General features: G+C 35.3%; 1 protein-coding gene across 1 annotated transcript in view; it reads left to right on the plus strand.

The window, feature by feature from the left end:
- The window catches only part of WDR7 (WD repeat domain 7), a 392,926-nt gene that overhangs the window by 241,984 nt on the left and 128,573 nt on the right, over positions 1-22,369 (plus strand). The window contains exon 22 of the mRNA XM_054460414.2: positions 1,693-1,914. Coding sequence (XP_054316389.1) covers positions 1,693-1,914 — 222 coding nt within the window. The remainder of the gene's footprint in view (positions 1-1,692; positions 1,915-22,369) is intronic.

Here is a 22,369-nt window from a genome sequence, read left to right on the forward strand (position 1 = left end):
AGCTTTGCTCCAGTAACAAGTATTTCTTCAAATACCTGATTGCTGTTTTGCATTCTGGGCCATACTGGATGAAATAATCCTTCTCCTCCTTGTATGGCCCATCCCTCTTATTGCCTGGAAGACTTACCCTTTGAGTCTTAAATCCAATGTACTCTCTTTTTTTCATGCACTTGTGAGATTCTTAGAAACCTGAGCTGTTTATTTTCATGCTTGTTATTTTCTGATCCAAAGTAGATGCCCAATAAATATTTGTTAAATTAATGGGCACATTAATAAATTACTCAATGAGCAATCTTTCTAAAAAAACAAATGTACTGAGATAAGACTTACGTTCTATAAAATTCATCCTTTTAAAATGTGGAATTCAGTGATCCTTAGCATATTTGGGGTTGTGCAGATATTACCTCCATCTAATTTTAGAACATTTTCATTACTCCCTAAAACTAGTACTTATTAGCCATTGTTAACCATTTTACCCCCACTCCAGCCAACCACTAATCTGCTTTCTGTCTCTATGGATTTGCCTATTCTAAACATTTCATATAAATGGAATCATACAATATATGGTCTTTTGTGACCAGCTTCTTCCCCTTAGTGTAATGTTTTCAGCGTCATTCATGTGGCATGTATCAGTACTTCATTCCTTTTTTTATTGCTGAGTAATCTAATTTTGTATGGATATACTTAGATTTGTACAAAAGTAATCGCTATTTTTGCCACTGAAAGTAATGGCAAATACTGTGATTACTTTTGTACCAACCTAATACATTTTCTTTATTCTTCAGTTGATGGACATATAAGTTGTTTCCAAGGCTATTTTGAATAATGCTGCTGTGAGCATCCATGTCTTTGTGTGTACATGTGTGTCATTTCTGTTTGGGAGATACCTTGGAGTGGAGTTGCTGGGGGCCACATGGTAACCCTATGTCTAACTTGTTGAGGAACTGCCAAGCTGTTTTCCAAAGTAGTTGTGCCATTTTTATCATGCCCAACAACAAAGCATGAGGGTTTCCATTTCTGTGCATCCTCAACAGCTCTGTAATGGTCTTTTTTATTGCAGCCATTCTTGTGGATGTGAAGTGGTATCTCATTGGTTTTCCTTCGCATTTTCCTAATGACTAATGATGTTTAGCATCTTTTCATGTGCATATTGACCATTCATACAACTTTGGAAAAATATCTATTCAGTTTGTTCTTATTATTGAGTCATAAAAGTTTTTATGTATTCTGGAAATAATTTTTATTAGATAGATGATTTGAAAATAGTTTCTCTGAATCTGTGGGTTGTCTTTATCCTTTCTTGATTCTGTCTTTTCAAGCACAAAAGTTTTTAGTATTGATGAAATCCTATGTAAAATTTTTAAAAAATTACTTGTGCTTTTGGTATCATATCTAAGAAATCATTATATAATCCAAAATTACAAACATATACATCTATGTTGCCGTCTTAGAGTTTTTTTTGTTTTAGCTCTTATATTTAGGACTATGTTCAATTTTCAGGTTTTTTTTTTGGAAGGTTAGAGATAGGGGTCTGTCTAAATTCATTCTTTTGCATGTGAGTAACCATTTGTCCTAGTGCCATCTGCTGAAAATGCTATTCTTTCCTGAAAGTGCAGTCTTGAATGTTTTTCTAATCGTGTCTTTTTTTATATTGATTTGTTTTAAATTGAGATTCTATGTTTCGGTCTTCAGGTTGCTTATCAAGTGTCCCACAAATGAAAAAAATTTCTACATCTTATGAGGAAAGACGGAAGCAAGCTACTGCTATTGTTTTGCTTGGAGTAATAGGAGCTGAATTTGGTGCTGAAATTGAACCTCCTAAACTATTGACCAGACCTCGAAGCTCTAGCCAAATTCCTGAGGGATTCGGGTTGACTAGTGGTGGATCCAACTACTCGCTGGCCAGACATACTTGTAAGTTTTAAAATTTCTAATGCTGATCTGTTGCTTCTGAATACATATTATTTGTCAGCAAAGTCTCATAATATTGAATATATCCTGAGTTTTAGCTCATTTAGATTGCTTGCGTGAAGTTAGAAAGCAGTACAATCTGGCACATTTCCCATTAGTTACAGTAACCTGAACTCCTTTTTCAAAGTTAAAACATCGTCTTTTAAATGTTTTTCTTAAAATAACACATTTCTGACCTTTGTATTTTTGCATTGTTGGTCAAGATTTTAGCCAGAATTTATGAAAGCTAGATTCAAGTTAAAGCTTTTAAAATAATTTCTGGAAAACTATGCAGTTTGTTCTGAATGTGGTTTGAAAAGTCAGGATTGGGGTGGAACACCAATCTTTTCTTTTGAAAAGAAAATATATTCATTTTCCTTTCAATAAATAAATGCTCAACACATATTTGTTAAATTAATGGGCATATTAATAAATTTGTATATGTGGTAATGCATATAAATAATACATGGGTTTATGAAAAAGAGCATACATGATGAATTATGAATTACCCCTGTAATTTAAAAAATATTCCAGTAACAGTTTTTAAATGACTATAGACTATAACAATCAAAATTCAAAGGGCTGTGTCATTCTACTGTCTTTGGTTCTGTGCTTGGTATGTTAATAATAGGTAAGGGTGCTTTAAAATAAACTCTTTTGGTTCTTCAGTGTCAGAATTCCTTTCAGTAAGGTCAAAGTGGCATGTGGCACCATATAGCAGAATTATTTCTAATAAATTGTGTCCTCTTAAGGAACAAATATAGTCCAACTGAATATATCACAAAATATTCTGTAGAACAAAATGCAATAGATCCTTTTGCTTTTTTGGCCTTTAAGCAAGAGAAAAAGATGCACGTTACTTTGTTATTTATGACAGCAGTGAACTTCACTGGACCATTGCCACATACTCTTGCTGTAAAACTGAGGGCCATGTTAATGACTTTTATTATGAAAGCCCTTCAATAGACTTAGCTGCCCCTCCTATAACTGTTTTTTGAAAGACTTCATTCAACAAATACTTATTAGTGATAATCTCTTGATCTCAATTTGAGAATCAGAGTAATAACATTTAAATTTAAACAATACCACCAACAACCACAATGATGCAACTATTATGAGCACTATTTTTTTTTTTAGCACTTTACATGCATTAACTCACTTCATCCTCATAATAACCCTGTAAAGTGGATCCCTCTTGTCTCCATTTTATGCATAAAGCTGGTGGGGCTTAGAGAGGTTTAGTTAACCTGGCAAGGATCATACCTCTGCGAAAGGAGTTTTTGTTTCCATCTAGTCTGTTGTTCCAGAGTTCATGCTTTTGACCATTGTGCAAACTGCTGCTGTTCAGTTGCTCCCAGTTGGAAAGGGCTTAACGACTAATATGTGCTATAACTTTACAATTTATTTATTTATTTTATTTTATTTTTTGAGACAGAGTCTCTCTCTGTCACCCAGGCTGGAGTGCAGTGACGTGATCTTGGTTCACTGCAACCTCCTGCCTCAGCCTTCTAAGTAGCCAGGATTACAGGTGTAGGCCACCATGACTGGGTAATTTTTGTATTTTTCATAGAGGCGGGGTTTCCCCATGTTGGCCAGGCTGGCCTCAAACTCCTGACCTGAAATGATCCACCCACCTCAGCCTCCCAAAGTGCTGGAATTACAGGCGTGAGCCACTGTGCCCGGCTATAACTTTACAATTTAAAAAACACTTTCTTTCCTGTCTTTCCCCTCATTTGGTCTTCAAAAGGAACTTAAGACTTCCTCAAAGTGACTCAGCCAAAAAGTAGTAAAACCTAATCTCGAACTCAAGTGTCTTGCGACCTGAAAACCGTTTCCCTTCTCCACCTGGGCACATTACTCTCCCTCTACGGCCAACAACTACATGCTTACTGGCTCCTACCTCCCCACTCAGGCTTATTTATCTTTTCTCAAGTTCTTCAAGATCCCTGCTATCCATTCCTAAAACCCTGCTTAAATCTCACCGTTTCTACAAAGGCCTCTTTAATTAGTCTAGCTTATCTGTCACTTCAGACAGCCCAGGACTTAACATATGTAGAGTAGGTCCTTATTTAGAAGTTTGGCATTAGATTATTAGAGGTTAATGAAACTTTGACATGATTTGGTATGGTGGCTTTCGAACTTTTTTGCTCAATATCTCCCTGAGAGTGTCAAGAAATGTCTAATCCTTTGCACATTTTATGTTGACAGCTATAACTTTTTAATTGCAAAATATATTTTCACAGTATCTTGAGGAGATTGTGAATATTGATGTTTAAAAATAAAACTTATGGCTCTTCTAAAATTCAGTAGAATATTTAACTTTCATATCCATCATCATCAATTTTTAATAAATACTTGAACAAACTTCCCATTAAAAATCAGAAATCTTAAATCCTTGATTATTTTCTTTGAAGTGGAAATTTCTACCCTCACAGTTTTAGGGAAGGAGTTCATTAGCAAATTTAGCACCCAGAAATCAATTCCTTTAAACTACCTAGGTCTTAAAACTATTTGTGCTTCTAAAACTATCTATTCCTTGAAACTTTTAAGATACTCCCATTTGAAGAGGGTTACCTATTTTGAAGACCACTGATTAAGTGTAACATATTTTGTGTAATTTCTCAACACCATCCTTTTGTTTTTGATATTTTCCTGCAAGGAGAGTGAAAATAAATGCTGTTTCCTTTAGAATTTTTCCATTGCTTAGTACAAATATCTGTATATAAATGTAGGAACGGCCAGGTGCGGTGGCTCACGCCTGTAATCCCAGCACTTTGGGAGGCCGAGGCAGGCGGATCAGGAGGCCAGGAGATTGAGACCACAGTGAAACCCTGTCTCTACTAAAAATACAAAAAATCAGCTGGGTGCGGTGGCGGGCGCCTGTAGCCCCAGCTACTTGAGAGGCTGAGGCAGGAGAATGGCGTGAACCCGGGAGGCGGAGCTTGCAGTGAGCCGAGATGGCGCCACTGCACTCCAACCTGGGCGACAGAGCGAGACTCTGGCTCAAAAAAAAAAAAAAAAAAAAAGTAGGAAGGTAGTAAATAAATGAATTGCTGATTGGTTGCATTCAGGCTCTGGGCTGGATGCTGGGTAGGTTAGTTTACATCTCATTATCCTAGTTATGTAAGAGAGTACTGTTGTCATCACTTTTCTAACCGCAATTTATCTTTACACAAACTTCTGTTATTTGTGAATTAGCTTCTATATTTTAACTGTAATAATTTTATTTTTTAAATTTTTATCTGTTTACAGTTTTTTAAAAGTTCATTTAATCTCTGTTTTTTGTTTTTTGTTTTTAATTTCAATAGGTTTTGGAGGAACAAGTGTTGTTTGGTTACATGAATAAGTCCTTTAGTGATGATTTCTGAGATTTTGGTGCACCCATCACCCTACCAGTGCACACTGTACCCACTGTGTAATCTTTTTATCCCTCACCCCTCTCCCACCCTTTCCCCTGAATCCTGAAAGTCCATTGTATCATTCTTATCCCTTTGCAACATCATGGCTTAGTTCCCACGTATGAGTGAGAACATACGATGTTTGGTTTTCCATTCCTGAGTTACTTCACTTAGAATAATGGTCTCCAGTTCCATCCAGGTTTCTATAAATGCCAATATTTCATTCCTTTTTATGGCTGAGTAGTATTCCATGGTATGTATGTATACCACAATTTCTTTATCCAATCATTGATTGATGGGCATTTCGGCTGATTCCATATTTTTGCAACTGCGAATTGTACTGCTATAAATATGGGTGTGCAAGTATCTTATTCATATAATGACTTGTTTTCCTCTGGGTAGATATCTTGTATTGGGATTGCTGGATTAAGTGGTAGTTCTACTCTTAGTTTTTAAAGGAATCTCCACACTGTTTTCCATAGTGGTTGTACTAGTTTACATTCCCACCAGTGGTGTAAAAGTGTTGCCTTTTCATAACATCCACGACAACATCTATTATTTTTTGATTTTTTGATCATGGGCATTCTTGCAGGAGCAAAGTGGTGTCGCATTGTGGTTTTGATTTGCATTTCCCTGATAATTAGCGATGTTTAGCATTTTTTTCATATGTTTGTTGGCCATTTGTATATCTTCTTTTGAAAATTGCCTATTCATGTCCTGAGCCAATCTTTTGATGGGATTGTTTGTTCTTACTGATTTGTTTGAGTTCCTTGTAGTTTCTGGATATTAGTCCTTTGTCAGATGTGTAGATTGTGAAGATTTACTCTCACTTTGTGGGTTGTCTGTTTACTCTGCTGGTGGTTTCTTTTGCTGTGTAGAAGCTTTTTCGTTTAATTAAATCCCATCTATTTATCTTTGTTTTTGTTGCATTTGCTTTTTGGGTTCTTGGTCATGAAGTCTTTGCCTAAACCAATGTGTAGAAGGGCCTGAGAACCACACTCCCATCCCCCACCACGGCCGCAGCAAGCCCGGCCCAAAGAGAGTCTGCGCTAAGACATGCCTAACCCTGCCCCAACGTGATGGTCTTTCTCTACCTGCCCTGATAGCAAAGACAAAGGACATAATCACTTGGGAGCCCTAGGGCCCTACCCACCACCTGATCCTCCCTACACTACCACAGCTGATGCTCACTTGAAAGCACCACCTCCTGGCTGGAAGCCAACCAACACAAAACTGGTGCAATAAAACTACAACTAAGGCTGCTCACAGAGTCTATTTCACTCCCTGGCCACCTCCACTGGAGTGGGTGCTGGTATCCATGGCTGAGAGACCTGAAGACGGTTCACATCACTGGTCTCTGTGCAGAATGCCTCAGTCCCAGCCCAGAGCCCGGTAGCTCCACTGGCTGTCTAGACCCAGAGGAGAAATAACCATTACAGTTTGGCTCTCAGGAAGCCACATCCACAGTGGAAGGGGGAGAGCACCACATCAAGGGAGCACCCCATGGGACAAAAGAATCTGAACAGCAGCCTTGAGCTGCAGATCTTCTCTCTGACATAGCCTACCCAAATGAGAAGGAACCAGAAAAACAATTCTGAAGGTAATATGACAAAACAAGATTCTTTAATACCGCCGAAAGATCATACTAGCTCACCAGCAATGGATCCAAACTGAGAATAAATTTCTGAATTGCCAGAAAAAGAATTCGGAAGGTCAATTATTAAGCTAATCAAGGAGGCACCAGAGAAAGGTGAAGTTCAACTTAATGAAATCAAAAAAATTATATAAGATATGAAGGGAAAAATCTTCCGTGAAACAGATAGCATAAATAAACAATCACAACTTCTGGAATGAAGGTCATGCTTAGAGAAATGTGAAATACACTGGAAAGTCTCAGCAATAGAATCGAACAAGCAGAAGAACTTCAGAACTTGGCTGGGCACGGTGGCTCACACCTGTAATTCCAGCACTTTGGGAGGCCCAGATGGGCGGATCACAAGGTCAGGAGATTGAGACCATCCTGGCTAACACGGTGAAACCCTGTCTCTACTAAAAAAAAAAAAAAAAAAAAAAAAAAAAAAAAATACAGAAAATTAGCCAGGTGTGGTGGTGGGCACCTGTAGTCCCAGCTACTCGGGAGGCTGAGGCAGGAGAATGGCGTGAACCCAGGAGGCGGAGTTCACAGTGAGCCAAGATCGTGCCACTGCACTCCAGCCTAGGTGACAGAGCAAGACTCTGTCTCAAAAAAAAAAAAAACTTCAGAACTCGAACACAAAGTTTTTGAATTAACCCAATCCGACAAAGAAAATACTTTTAAAAGAATTTTTAAAAATGAACAAAGCCTCCAGGTAGTTTGGCATTATGTTAAATGACCTAAGACCTAAATGACCTCTCCTGTTTAAACCTAAGAATAATTGGTGTTCTGAGAAAGAAGGGGAATCTAAAAGTTTGGAAAACATATTTGAGGGAATAATCGAGGAAAACATTCGCACCCTTGCTAGAGATGTAGACATCCAAATACAAGAAGCTCAACACCTGAGAAATTTATCATGAAAAGATCATGACCTAGGCACATAGTCGTCAGGTTATCTAAAGTCGAGATGGAAGAAAGACTCTTAAGAGCTGTGAGGCAAAAGCACCAGGTAACCTATAAAGGAAAACCTATCAGATTAACAGCAGATTTCTCAGCAGAAGTCCTACAAACTAGAAGGGATTGAGGCCCTATCTTTAGCTTCCTTAGCCAAAACAATTATCAGCCAAGAATTTTGTATCCAGCAAAACTAAGCTTCATAAATAGAGGAAAGATAAAGTCTTTTTCAGACAAACAAATGCTAAGAGAATTTGCTACTACCAAGCCAGCACTACAAGAACTGCTAAAAGGTCTAAATCTTGAAACAAATCCTTGAAATACACCAAAATAGAACCTCCTGAAAACATAAATCTCACAGGACCTACAAAACAAAAATAAATTAAAAAAAAACAAGGTATTCAGGCAACAAATAGCACAATGAATAGAATAATACCTCATATCTCAATACTAACATTGAACGTAAATGGCCTAAATGCTCCACTTAAAAGATACAGAATGGCAGAATGGATAAGAATTCACCAACCAAGTTTCTGCTGTCTTCAAGACCCTCACCTAACACATAAGGACTCATATAAACTTAAGCTGAAGGGGATATCTTTTTCTACAAAAGATATTCCATGCAAGTGGACATCAAAAATAAGCAGGAATAGCTATTCTTAGACAAATTTTAAAGCGACAGCAGAAAGACAAAGAGGGACATTATATAATGATAAAAGGACTTGCCCAACAGGAAAATATCACAATTTTAAATATATATACACCTAATACTGGAGCTCCCAAATTTATAAAACAATTACTACTAGAACTAAGAAATGAGATGGCAACACAATAATAGTGGGGGACTTCAATACTCCACTAACGGTGATAATTTTATTTGAAAATTGTTACTACTATCGCTAGATAAAGAGGAAAGAATTGGGGGGAAAAAGGGGTTTGAAAAGCTGTGGCAGAGTAGACACATATTTTTCAAAGAAATCTTGGGAACTGAAGGGCCTTAGGACTGCTCATTTGGATTGTTAAAAGACAGGAAGTTGAACTATATGGAAAGGGGTTCTGGAGTGTATTTCTGGCATGAGCTCAACCTGGGCTGAACGGCACTGTGAGGAGGGGCTTTTGCATGGTTTCTCCTCAACTTTCCCAGTGAAGATAATAAAATTTATGCAAACATTTTAAATATTTAAGTGTTTTAGAACCTGGCCTGTTCTTTGAGCATTTTGAATAAAGGAGTAGATATGAGAAGGGAAGACTGCAATGCTTCTTAGTAAATTCTATTTATGAGAGATTTTGGGAAGTTTCTAGCAGGCCAGGAATAGTATATCAGAATGAATGATATAGTACCTCGTAGAAACAATTTAAAATGTGTAGAATGTCCTTGATATTTTTTTTCCTTTCTTGTTCTTAGCCCATTTTATTTTAACTGCTATGAAAATATTTTAAAGGTAATCATGGATTTGCTTTTAACTTTTATCCCATTAACCTATTTTTTTTTTTTTTTCCTCAGAGGTCTTAAGTTCCTAAATGGTAACTTTGCCAACCACAGGGATTTTCAAGACCTTTCTTATTTGAATTGGGATGTCTTAATTAAATTTAAATTTGTCAGTTTAAATCTTGCTCCCGTTTGAAAACAATTAGATGTCTAAATGATCCTCTGTCTTACGTGTACTCTTTTTGATCAGTCATGTGTAATATTAACCTATTATAATGTTAACCTGCTGGAAGCTGTTATATGTATTGCCATGTTTGTTTATGTGGCATTTAGAATGCATTGCTACCATTAAATATTTACTCTTTATGGCATCCTATTGAATGAGAGAATAATTATTATCCTCATTTTGAGATAAGGCCATTAAGATACAATATTTAATGAACTTTAATTGCTAATGTAGTTAGAGGCATAGATAGTGAGTTCTAACCTTCCTCCTGAAGCATTCTGTGAAAACCCATAATGTAGTGAAACCCCAGTTATCCACATTGATGGGAGGAAAGAATGACACTGATGCGTAATTCAAAAGCCGTACTTAGTTTTGTAACGTATCTTATACTTTTTTGAACATAGGTGAATCTTTTTTGGGAGTTACACTTTACATATATTGAAATCACATATTGAAGACAAAGCTGAAGAACTCTGAAGATTAATGGGAAGCCTAGATTAGGCTAGTGTTACGTTGTGCCCTTGGGTAAGCTATGTATCCCTCTGGGTTGCAGCATTCTCTTGCATAAAATAAAAGGCAGGAGCTATTCTGACTTTAAAACTTCTTTTGGTCCAAATAGTCCTCTGCTCCTGAAGTGAAATACAAAGCATTCCAGGAAATTCATCTCCTTCATCACCTTCCCATTTTCTTCTCCATGCAGGGATGGCTGCTGTCTTGTTTTATATCAGCACACTTCAGTGGAGATCCTTCTGCATTTTTATTCCAACCCACAAATGAGGCATTATTAGAATGTTTTGAGGTATTATTTATGACATTACCTTATAGGTCTTTTGGTTCATTCTTTCATTGGGTCTCTTCTGCTCATTTTATAATTGTGGAATTATGCTGGCACATCTGTAGTAAATTCCATTTTGCTCTCTCATTAGCTTTTTGACTTTGGGCAAGTGTCATAAGTCATTTCCCGAGGCAGCAGACTCCGAGGCAGATTTGTGTGCAGGGGTATTCTTAGGATCAATATCTATCTTTAGAGGAATGAAACAGGATTAGGCAGAGGGGGAAGTTGAATTGTGTTTTAGTTACATAGAAGGCCTCAGTTGATTTGGGGGAACTCTGGAGCTGGGATGACCCTTCAGACTAGTCCTGAATTAGGGATCAGGGCTCAACTTTAATATCCTCTTGTCAGTTAGTCATTGGATTGGGAGAGGGTTGGGAGGCCTAGGAAGGGGACGTAACTTTGGATAAGGCAGCTTTCCTTATCCTAGGGCAAAGCCCACAGAGGGATTCCACTGAGACTTGTCAGCCACAGACACAAGAACTTAGGGAAGTGGGGACTTCAGTCATGATGGGGAGGAGATGGGCAACCTTGCCAGCTTCCTCTGCAGCATGCTACTAACTTACATGTGTCCCAGTTCCCTTTCTATTTTAGCAAATGGAGAGAGGAAGAAACTGTCATTTATTTAACACCTTTTTAATTCTGACTCCATACATATCTCTTGTTACCCTGAAAGCCATTTTTGTCCAACACTTAGCACAATATGAGGCATGTTAATAATAGCTGATCATTGACCATTTACTCTTTGCCAGACATTTTGCTGTATACTTGACGTGTATTATTTACTCTTTTAGTCCTATCAAATAAGTACCATTGCTATTCTCATTTATCAGATGAAGAAACTGAAGCTTTGCTTAGCACCACTGCATGTATTTACTAAAGATTTCTAAAACTGGATTAAACTTTCTTTGTGCAGACAATAAATTGAGGGCATAAGTTAAAGTTTTTAAAAAGATTACACTGCTAAAAAGTACCAAGCCTGGACTGAAACACCTGTGTTCCAACTCTAAAGCAGCATATTTTCACCATTCCACATATTTTTGTGTGTTATAAAGAAGATTCAGAACTGCTGCTACAGAGAAGAGAGGAGGGGATGCCAGCAAGTACCAGGTCACCTGTGAATACAGACGTCTATTAGAGCTTTCATTTAGGAATGTGCTGTTGCTGTGGATATGCATAGACATAAAAAAATCACATATCTGGGCTTTGGGAATGGCTTTCTCTTTGGTGTGAGATACACTAGAGATAATTTATTTTTTCCCATAGTGAGTCTTTAGAAATACTATAATGCTGGCCAAGGTACATGATCTACCTGCCATTACGTGGAAAATGCCACATTTATGTGCATTTGTGGTTTTTGTTTTCGTTTTTTTTTTCCCTAGGAAAAGGATGCATAGATTCCATGAAGTTCTCAAAAGAAGGCCATTAAATAAAAATGGATAAGAACCACTGCAGGAGTTTGTTGAAATAATTGCTTACCTGTTATGACTTTTTAAAACAGTATAGTTACAGATTAGTTCAGCCACAACACTGCACCACTAAATGGAAGCCTCAATTCTGCCTAAGGGATATTGTAATTCTATAAACTTGTATTTCAATTTTTATATTGTTCTGGTGCTGTTTGGTTTTTATTTTGTTGTAGTGTACTTTGTGGAAATGATCCCCCAAGTACTCCCTGTGCTTTTTAATCATGCATATTTTATTTAATGAATAGGTTAATATAGATTGAGATTGATTTTATAATGAATTTATTTCCTAGATTTTAAGAGAGGAAAGTGAAGCCAAATTTCAAATGTTTTATTAGCAAGCTTACGACAATGCTACAGAATTGCAATTAATAACAAAACTAGTGGTAGTTGCAAGTTATGTTAAAAAGTAGCAACAATGACAAGCCATTTTTTTTTGGCAAGGATAAGCAATAGCAAAAGAACAGATATTCTTACCATTCACAAACAGTTTATCAGATTGTGTTGCTGAACTGCTGCTGTGGCCATAGAGATTGCATTTCTGTTTGATTTCCTTTGTGTTTCCAACCTGGCCATCCTGGCACTTGGAATGAATCTGGCCTTCCTATCTGGCTCCTTACTCTCTTCTCTGACTTGTTTGTTCTCAGTGCACTAACTCAGCATCCCATGTTCCTTACCACCCCCTCTCACTTGTATTTTTATCTTTGAAAATCATCCTGGTTGCAGATGCCACTGGACTTACATCACCATTACATCTGTGTTTAGACAGTGACTCTTCACTTCAGCTATGTACTCAAATCACTTGCAGAATGTTTTTAAAATGTGAGTATCTTAGCATTTAGGTAGCCTTCCTGTTCAGAAAGCCAGGGGCGGGATTCAGGTATCCATATTCTTTTTAAAGGTGTAATTTTGATGTGTAGCCAGAGTAGAGAGACCCAGTAGAATCTAGAATCTTTTATAGTTATTTTAAATTGAGTATTTTATGGTAGCTGTAGTCATTAAACTACCTTAATGCACAAATTGTACCTTTTCTTTACATTTTCAAATGGAAGAGATAACGGGAACTAATCAGAGTGAATAAATAACATTTATACTACTTTCAGAACTAATTCTTTAGGTAGTTCAGCCTTTTTACTGTGATTTTGTTATTTGGGAACCAGAGCTTGGTTTTGAATCTTGGTATCACCACATCATAGCTGTGTGGCCTTGAATACTTTGTGGCTTGGTTTCCTTAACTAAGACACAGGAATAATATGTAAGAGTAGCACCTACCTCACAGTTATTGTAAGGATTAAGTAAATCAATGCATGAAAAAAATGCCTGACATACAAGTACTTATAAATGTTAGTTTCTGTTGTTGTTGTTGTTAGATGTGTTTGTAGAAGAATAAGGAAAGGAAATAGCTCTTTTAAAATCTGTATATAGTTTTTAATCTTCATAAGAACCCTATGAGGTAGATAGTATTATCACCATTTTGTGTATAAGTGAACTGATATTCTTAAAAAATCAAGTAACTTCCTTAAAGTTATCTGTCTTATAAACAGTCTGAATCCAGATGCATTTTTCCCCCAAAGCTCATGCTGTTCTTTTCTGTAACATATACTGATTTTCACTGTTTGTGGTAAAGTACATTAGTTCTCAGAGGATTTGTGTAAAAATATACTTTTCTTTGGCCACATTATCATACACATTTTATATGTTTAAATATAACACTAAATATTTTTGTAATTATTTATATTTGGATGAATTTCTATATGTTTATTACCTTATTTCTCATTTCAACCACATCAGCATACTAAGTTCGGATCGGATGGAAGTTTTGACTACTCATTTTGCTCTTACTTGTAAAAAATGTATGTTGTATAACAGCTTTATCATTTTTAACTGCGATCTGACACTTACATTATAGACCCTGCCTGTCTTGATGATGTAATCTCATCCTCCTTCTCCAAAAATAACTTTAATTTGCAACCATTTTTTGTTAAGCCACTACACTAAGGACTTTGAATTTCTCTTCCAGAAAACAAGTGATTCACACAAAGCTATTTCTAAGGCCATTTCCATCTAAAATTATAGACCTCTATGAAATTAATGTGATGTATTATTATTTTAACTGTAGAGTGCTTGTATTTATTTTGCCACTTGAACTTGCCTATCTCACTTTAATTGTTCTGTACCAGTTGTTCTATCTGCTTTTATACATTCCAGTAGTCCATAGCTATGCTATGTGCTTGAAGCTGAGCATCTTTAAAGTATTTTTCTGCTGTCTGTCCTTTACATAACTCATTTTCCACACATGTTCAGCTTCATATACTTGTGTTATGTTGAATATAATTGTATTATAGGCCACAGGTGAGCAAACCATAACTGTATGTCAAACCTGGCCCCCTTCCCGTTTTTTTTTTGCGAATAAAGTTTTATTGGAACACAGCCATACCCATGTGTTTACATATTATTAATGGTTGTTTCATGCTAAAACAGCAGTCAAGTAGTTGCTATAGAAATCGTATGGCCTGCAAAGCCAGAAATATTTACTGTCTGGCTTTTTACGAAAGGAAAAAGACAATAGAAAACTACTAATCCCTACTGTACATCATTTGAAAAGTCTGTTAATGGTCCTTTCTTGACATTTAATATGCGAAAGGGCTTTGAGGTGACTTTGATGAAGAAGATACTTCAGTAGTTAAATATAACATCTGTGGTAGTAACATTTAGATAGTTTTAGTTTAGTTTAGATGAGATTACATCATCAAGACAGGGTCTATAATGCAAGTATAGATCACAGTTAAAAATTATAAAGCTGTTATACAACATACAATATTTACAAGTAAAGGCAAAATGAGAACTGTACCCTTATAGGAATTTAAGTAGTATGAAGGCTTTATAATAATTTTTTGGTCTAGAATGTGATGCAGCGTGGTACAAGACTCTTTCTGCCAGCCACCTAAAGTATATACTAGTTACTTTGATTCAATTTTTCATTTTAGTTCAGTTTTCTTGATTCTTTGTCACTGGATTGCCTTTGTAGCCAATTTAATAACAGGTCACATTGTTTGCTGGTGACTTTTTTTTTTTTTTTTTTCTGCATTAAGACATTGTGGTTTCTAATTTTTAAATAAACTTGGCCTGTAGTTTTTTGACAGTTCTGCAGAGTGATTGCTTTATATTTGTATGTCTTAATATATAAATGCATCAGGGTCTCTGTAATTAAAGTATTTAAGTTTCTATAAGTTCAAACAATTTTATATCAAGAAAGGACCATGAACATCTAGTGTTAATCCCTCTAAGAGCTGCAGAGCTTTTGATGGTTCTCTTAAAAAGCCTTTCAGTAAGAGGTATATAGAAACATTTTGTGAACTTGTTTGTAGACCCCCTGCCATGTCCTCAGAAAACACAATTTTTAAGACTTTGTTGAATGGTAGGGAGCCCAAGTCTATTTTGTTTCTTTGCCCTTTAGCCTGTGTGTCAAACGGTAAGTGCTCATGGACTTTTTGGTGCTACCCAATTCAACTGGGCACTGCCAGACCCAAGTCCACTAGAGGACTTGAATGTTTGTGTGAAATCAATAAATGTATGGCTCTTTCCTTATACCTTTGGTTTTTAAATTATATTCTTCAAAACCCTGGGGTTAGATGGAGATGGCTCAGTGGCTGCCTAGGCCCTTCACACTACTTCAAGAACAGCAGAACTGATTTGTGCATGTGTGTTTTAGAAGCTGGAGTTTGACATCACATTGTATCTGCAAAAATAGGGCTAGATTCCTAAAAAACTGACAAACCTTTGAAAACTAGATGTTATATAGCCTTCAAAAACTCAATAATAGTCAAAATTCTTGGTTTTCCCATCTAAACCTATTCTACTTGTGGCCTTCCCTGTCTCAGTTGATGCTTATTCATTTTTTCCAGTTTCTTAGGTTCATCCCTAATTCCTCTTTTTCTCTGGCGTAACACATCTAATCTATCAAGTATATCTTATTGGGTCTACTTGAAAATATATCCCAAAGTCAGCTACTTCTCACCACCTTTCCTGTTAGCATCAGGGTTGCCTACCTTCATTCTTACCCGGGTTCCTGCGAAAACTTCCTGCCTCACCCTTTTTCCCTTCCAGCATAGCAGTCGTGGTAGTGATTCTTTAAGAACCTAATGTGGATCACATCAATGTTTGGCTCAAAATTCTGCAAGGGTCTTAAAGCCAGAGTACTCCCCATGCCCTGAAAAGCACTATGTGAACTCAGTTTTCTCCTACTTTTCACCTTGCTTACTCCAGTGCCCTGGCTGCTTCTCAGGCATACTAGTCACTCCTTCTGCTGGGACACTCTTTCCCCCAGATACCTGCTTGGTTAACTCCTTCACTTCTTTCAAGCAGTTGCTCAGTTTTCAACTTCTCAATGAGACCTATCCAGATCACTCTATTTAATCCTGCAAACTGCTGCCTTTCCTCCCCCATATTCAGTCCCTTGTATATTCTTCTATACTTTCTTTTTTAAAGTATTTGTTGCCTTCCAACATCCTATATATAATTTACCTATTTACAATAGTTAAGTTCTACCAAGTCATCAATCTTTGTCTATTTTGTTGAGCAATGACTGAAGTAATAAGCACTTTAGTGCTTATACATAAAGCAGCCCTTGTGGTATCTTACATTTTAACTGAAACTTTCTCTTTGATTATGTAACTGTTGAGATGAGTTTGCTAATCTTTTTGAAAGTGTATTGTCTGTTAACCTGGACACTCATGGTATGATATATTGTCCAATATAAAAAGTATACAAGTAGTCAAAGGAAAAAATATATGATCATTTCAACAGAAGTAAAAAATAAGACATTTTTAAAATTCAGTATCTTTTCCACATAAGGACTCTTAATAAACAATGAGTAGAAAAACTTTCGTTAGCATGATACAGAATATTAAGCTGAAACTAAAAGCTACGTGATCCTCAGTCGGTTCACATTAGATATATTCTAACAAGTAGCATGTTAATGGTATTATTTAGCATGGACATTTTAGCAAATGTAGCAAAATAAGAAACAGGAGTTATAAATATTGAACAGCTTGTAATTGTATATTTGGAAAACTAAGGATATCCAGGTGTCAATCAGCAAGATAAATAATAAAAAATGAATAACTTCTCTGTCTACTAGTGAACAAAGTAGAAAATGTAAAAAATCATCATTTTTTGAAATACCTTTCTAACTAGTAAGACCATAAAAACCGGGAAGTAAAATACAACAAAAAAATATTTCTAAAAGGCTACAGGTAGGCATTTTGTCATAGGAGGAATGCAGATGACAATACAATTTCAACTTACCCAATTACCAAAAGCATTAGGGGATAGGAAAAGTTTGCTAGATACACTTGGATTTTTTTTTAAATTTTTTTACAGTGAATAGATATTTGTGTGGTTAAAATAAATTAAAATGATGCTCAAATTTAATAAAATAGTAAAAAAAATACTCAACAATTATGGCTACCAAATGAAATTGCATAGCTAAGAATACACTTAAGAAATACATTTTCCTGTTGTGATTATTACACATTGTATGACTGTATCAAAACATCACATGTACCCCTAAATATGTATATCTACCATGTACCCATAAAAAATTAAAAATTAAAAATATAAAGAAGAGAAAAAAAGAATTACAGAATATACTACCGAGGGAACTAAAATAATATCTGAGTAACTGGTTTGCATTTCTTGGATGGGTGATTCCATATGGCAAAATATCTCAGTTACTCTCAAATTAATATACAAATTGTACACAATCACAATCAAAATCTCATCATTCTTCTAATAACTAGGCCAAATTATTCTAAAATGAATATACCAGAGATAAACAGAATATATGATTTATTTTGCTTTATTCAATAAACACATGTAGTGCTGACAATATACTGGTTACTATTTTGGTCACTTTATAAATATTAACTCACATAATCCTCATTGTAACCTTTGAGGTAGGTAATAATAAGTCAACTAGACAATATTATAAAATATAAAATACTAAAGCATTAACCTAACAAAAAATATGTAAGACTTATAGAAAAAAATTTAAAATCTTACTGAAAGATTTTGAAACACCTAGAGAGATATACATTTTTTATGAATAGGAGTACTGAATATTATAAAGATGTCAATTTTCATAAACTTATTTGTGGATTAATACCATTCCAAACTAAACACCAGTTGAATATTTGTCATTGTTTTTGTTACTGAACTTGGCATGCTGATTCTGAAATTTATATGAGAGAGCAGTAGACTAAGAAAAGCCATGACACTCCTAAAGAAGATAAACAAGGTGGAGGGATATCCCTTACCTTATGTCAAAAGCTGTTCTAAATTTATTGTAATTATTACATTGTTACCTTGGTGCAGGAGAGACCAGCAGACTCATAGAACAAAATAGGCAGCACAGAAGTCATTCATACGTGCATAGAAATTTGATTCTACATAGACCTAGCATTGTAGATCAGTGAAATAAAAGGTTGCATTTTTAAATAAATGGTGTATATACTATTGGCTAACCATAAGAAAAAATAATGAAATTGGATCACCTAATGCCTATCATCACCAAAAATTAATTCCATGTGGATTTAAAGACAAAACCTTTCAAAAATTTTAAAAGATGATATAGGAAAATATGACCTTGGAATGGGGAAAGATTTCATAAATAGGTGACAGAATGCCAAGCCAAGCCATTAAGAAGACTGATAAATTCAAGTACATTAAACTTACAAACTTTTCTTCATCAAAAATACTTGAAAGAAAGTGATAAGTAAAGGTACAAAGAGAAAAAGTGATTGTAATATAGGTCACTGACGAGATGGTTAAATATCTTTATATTTAAAAAATAAGAAAAAGACAAATCCGTAGCAGAAAATGGATAAAGGTTGAAAAAGTATTTCTCAGAAAGGAAACAAGGATGGCCAGTACACTTATGAAAAGATGCTAAGCCCTGTTATCAAGGAAATGCAAATTAAAAGCACAATGTACTATAATATTTTACCTTCCAGACTGAAAGCCTAAAGTCCAACATTATCAAGTTTTGTGGAGGACTTGGAACAACCAGAACTCTTTTACACTTATTATAAGAATGTAAATTGGTTTAGTCTCTTTGGAAAACAATTGAGTATATTATCTTGTGAGTCCACCCTTTTCTATATCTAGAGAAACCTTTTCACATGTAACCCAGGAAACATGTACAAGCATGTTCATAGCAAACAGTTTGAAATAACAAAAATTGGAATCAGTGCATGTGCGTTAACTGTTGGACAAATATAATACTGAGCAAAAAAAGAAAATGGAAAAAGAATGAACTTTTATGAAGTTCAAAACCGTGTAAAATGAAATAATTTATTATTAGGGATACAAACGTATGTAGTAAGAAAAATGAAAGCTAGGGAATGATAACCGCACAACTCAGAACAATGATTACTCTAAAGGGTGCTAAGAAAGGGGATGAATTCAGGTAGAACTACCCAAGGGGCTTCATAAATATGTAGAGACGTTGATATTTTTTATGTTGTCACATAAAAATTATGCGTCTTTACCTTTGTATTGTTGAGCCAAGTAAAAGAAGGGCATAAAAATGTGTACACTTCAGTTTTGTAGTAAATATTATGATTCAAGTATCTAAAATAGCAGTGACCAAGATTATAAAAATGTTTCTGTCAGTTACAATTAAGGAAAAGCAAAAGGGTAGAATGAATCTCGAAATATAATTATGACCTCATAGTTTAGTATTCATGCATACAGATATAGAAATAAATATAAATACTTTTTCATACCTTGATTGGTATGGAAACATATATTTCCTACCTCTGGCCACTGAGAGGGTCCAGGAGCAATAACACTCCAGTAGCAATGTCCATACCTATAGCGAAGATGTTGGTTTTGAAATAACATTCTCTAATAAAAGGAACTAGGACTTCTTGGAGAAGCAGTTGATTTTAGGGCTTAGAACGTCTGTCTGTGAGGTCAAAAAATAAGGGCTTAAAAATGATAGGGGCACGTCGAAAGGACATGGGACCAACCTGAAGGTGCTTCTAATAGCCAAAACTGGAACAATTTAGGCAACAAAATATGACATATTTTATGGAATTATAATCTATAGAATAAAATACCCATGAGGCCATACTATTATAACAGAATAAATAAATAAATGAAGGATAAGGGACAGCTCTTACAGAAGGATTCTAGTTAATAAATATAGCAAGAATGAGGGAAATCTTTATTAGGCAAAGATCACAGAAATAATTGTTGCAGACAAGATTCAAGGATGGATGTTAAAATCAGTATATTTAACACAGCCTTCAAGTTTTTCCTCCCAAGATATGTATCAGTTGCAAAGGGAAAGTTTATTTCTCTAGTGTGATTCGTTAGCTTAAACAAATGATGAAGGGTAGCATTGTCAGTAATAAAACATTTCAGCGTCAGATTTTCCTTGGAATGATACACTTGCAAGGACATATCTGTGATATTCTAGTCAAAGGGCATACCTTTAATCTAATCTTGAGAAAACATCCCAACTGAGAGACATTCCACAAAAGGAACCATTATTCACCAAAAATGTCAGAGTCTTAGAAGAGAAGACGAGCCATGTCAGGAACTGTCACAGATTGAAGAAGACTAAAGAGACATGACAACTAAATACAGTGTGGGATCTGGAAGTGGATGTGGGAACCAAAAAGGGCACTGGTGAAGCTTAAACCAGGTCTGTAGGCTAGTGAGTAGGATTCTACCAATACTAATTTTGATAATCTTACAGTGGTTATGTAAGTTGACCTTAGAAGAATCTGAGTGAAGAATTCTGTGACATTTCTGTCTGTATTTATGCAAGTTTTCTGGAAGCCAAAAATTATTTCAGAATAGTTCTTAAAAAGTGGTTCTTCCTAGGTAGCAGAATAAAGATAGATTTATATTTTATAGTAGTGTAAGTAATACTATATTTCAAAGTAGCCGATTATGTTAAGAATTAAGAATAGCAATTTAATTTTTCTGTTCCTTCCCCAATATTTCTCCCTTTCCAGTTTTCAAGGGTGCTATACAACCCATGGGTAGAAAGTTTAGTACAGTTTTATTTATAGATTTAAAAATAGAAGCATAATAATTAGAGATTTTTAGCATATATCATTGTATTATTAGGTAGGTTTTGGAATAGAGAGTATATTTTTCACATTCAGCTTTATCCATGTCCATTAAGCCACGATGCTTCTTACCTCTAATTCATTATTTTAAATAGGTATATTTTTCCCCACTATATTACATGAAATAAAGTTGAAACAAAATATTAGAGTAAGTCATATTCTGAATTTTGTTTGTTGCTAGTCATAGGAGAAAAAAAGAAAAAAAATCTGCCATGCTTTCCTCAAAGTTTTAAAAATTCTTATATTAAAGACACAATAATGTGTTTCTAAGGTATTGCCTAAATTCCTGAAAATTTTAAGGCATCTTTTGTTTTACCTTTTCAGGTTGTTTTTCTTCTGCACATGCCCATTGCAATTAATTGGTATTTTCCTTGAGTCCACACTAAGGAAAGCTACCCATAGGAATTAGATCCCAGTACAACATACTTTTCATTTGTTACCTTTAGTTTTGTATTTTATTGTTTTTAAAAAAAGCATTCTAGACTGTACAAGACTGAAACTAATCTTGACTATATCTAATGTGTAAGAAATAAATGCTTTTTGTGTTAACGATTTCTGATCATCATATAAGCTTTAAGAATAAAGGAGTTTTATATTTCCATTGACAAAGTGCTGACACATTGATAAACAAGTAACTTTAGAAATAATCCCTAAGAATTCAATATGTGCTTTAAAGTTTTGCATTATGTATGTGTGCCTAGGTGATGACTGTCTGATTTATGCTCCAAACCTGTAGATTTTCTCCTTTAAGCAAATAAGATCACAGCGTGATTAATAAGTGATCTCTGAATTAAGCTCACTGGATGTATATATATATATAAAATTGTTAATGGCATTTTGATTTGCGCATTTTCGTAAATTTTCACTGTTACCAGAAATTTTATCTTGTCATCTATAGAGTAGACGGGCTGGACGCTTTGGAGAACTTTTATGGTAACTGAATTGTACTACTTCATGATTTTGTAAAGAAAAGAGAAGGTAGAATTTTCTAGAAGACTATTAAAGCTATGTAGTAGTCTCCAAGCCAGAGAAGTAAAAACAGTTACTTTAGGTAGTGTAATGTTGGTTCCCATTCATTCTTGAAGGGAGATGGAGAGGAAGGGAGGTAAATCAGTCAGGAAATAGAAACCACATCAGTTACCTAAACAGTGAAAGTTTAATATAAAGAGCTTCTCACTAGCAGAAAATGATTAACTACTAAAAGAGGTAAAAAGAGACTCAGGGGTCCAGAGATACCACGTGCAAAATATCAGCTACTTCCTCGTCTAGGGTGAGGAAGAGTGGATAGTATAGTGACTCAGGACTGGGAGAGGCCCTCCTCCAAGGCTAAGATTA

Source organism: Pongo pygmaeus, chromosome 17, assembly GCF_028885625.2.
Source record: "Pongo pygmaeus isolate AG05252 chromosome 17, NHGRI_mPonPyg2-v2.0_pri, whole genome shotgun sequence".
NCBI classification, from domain to species: Eukaryota; Metazoa; Chordata; class Mammalia; order Primates; family Hominidae; genus Pongo; species Pongo pygmaeus.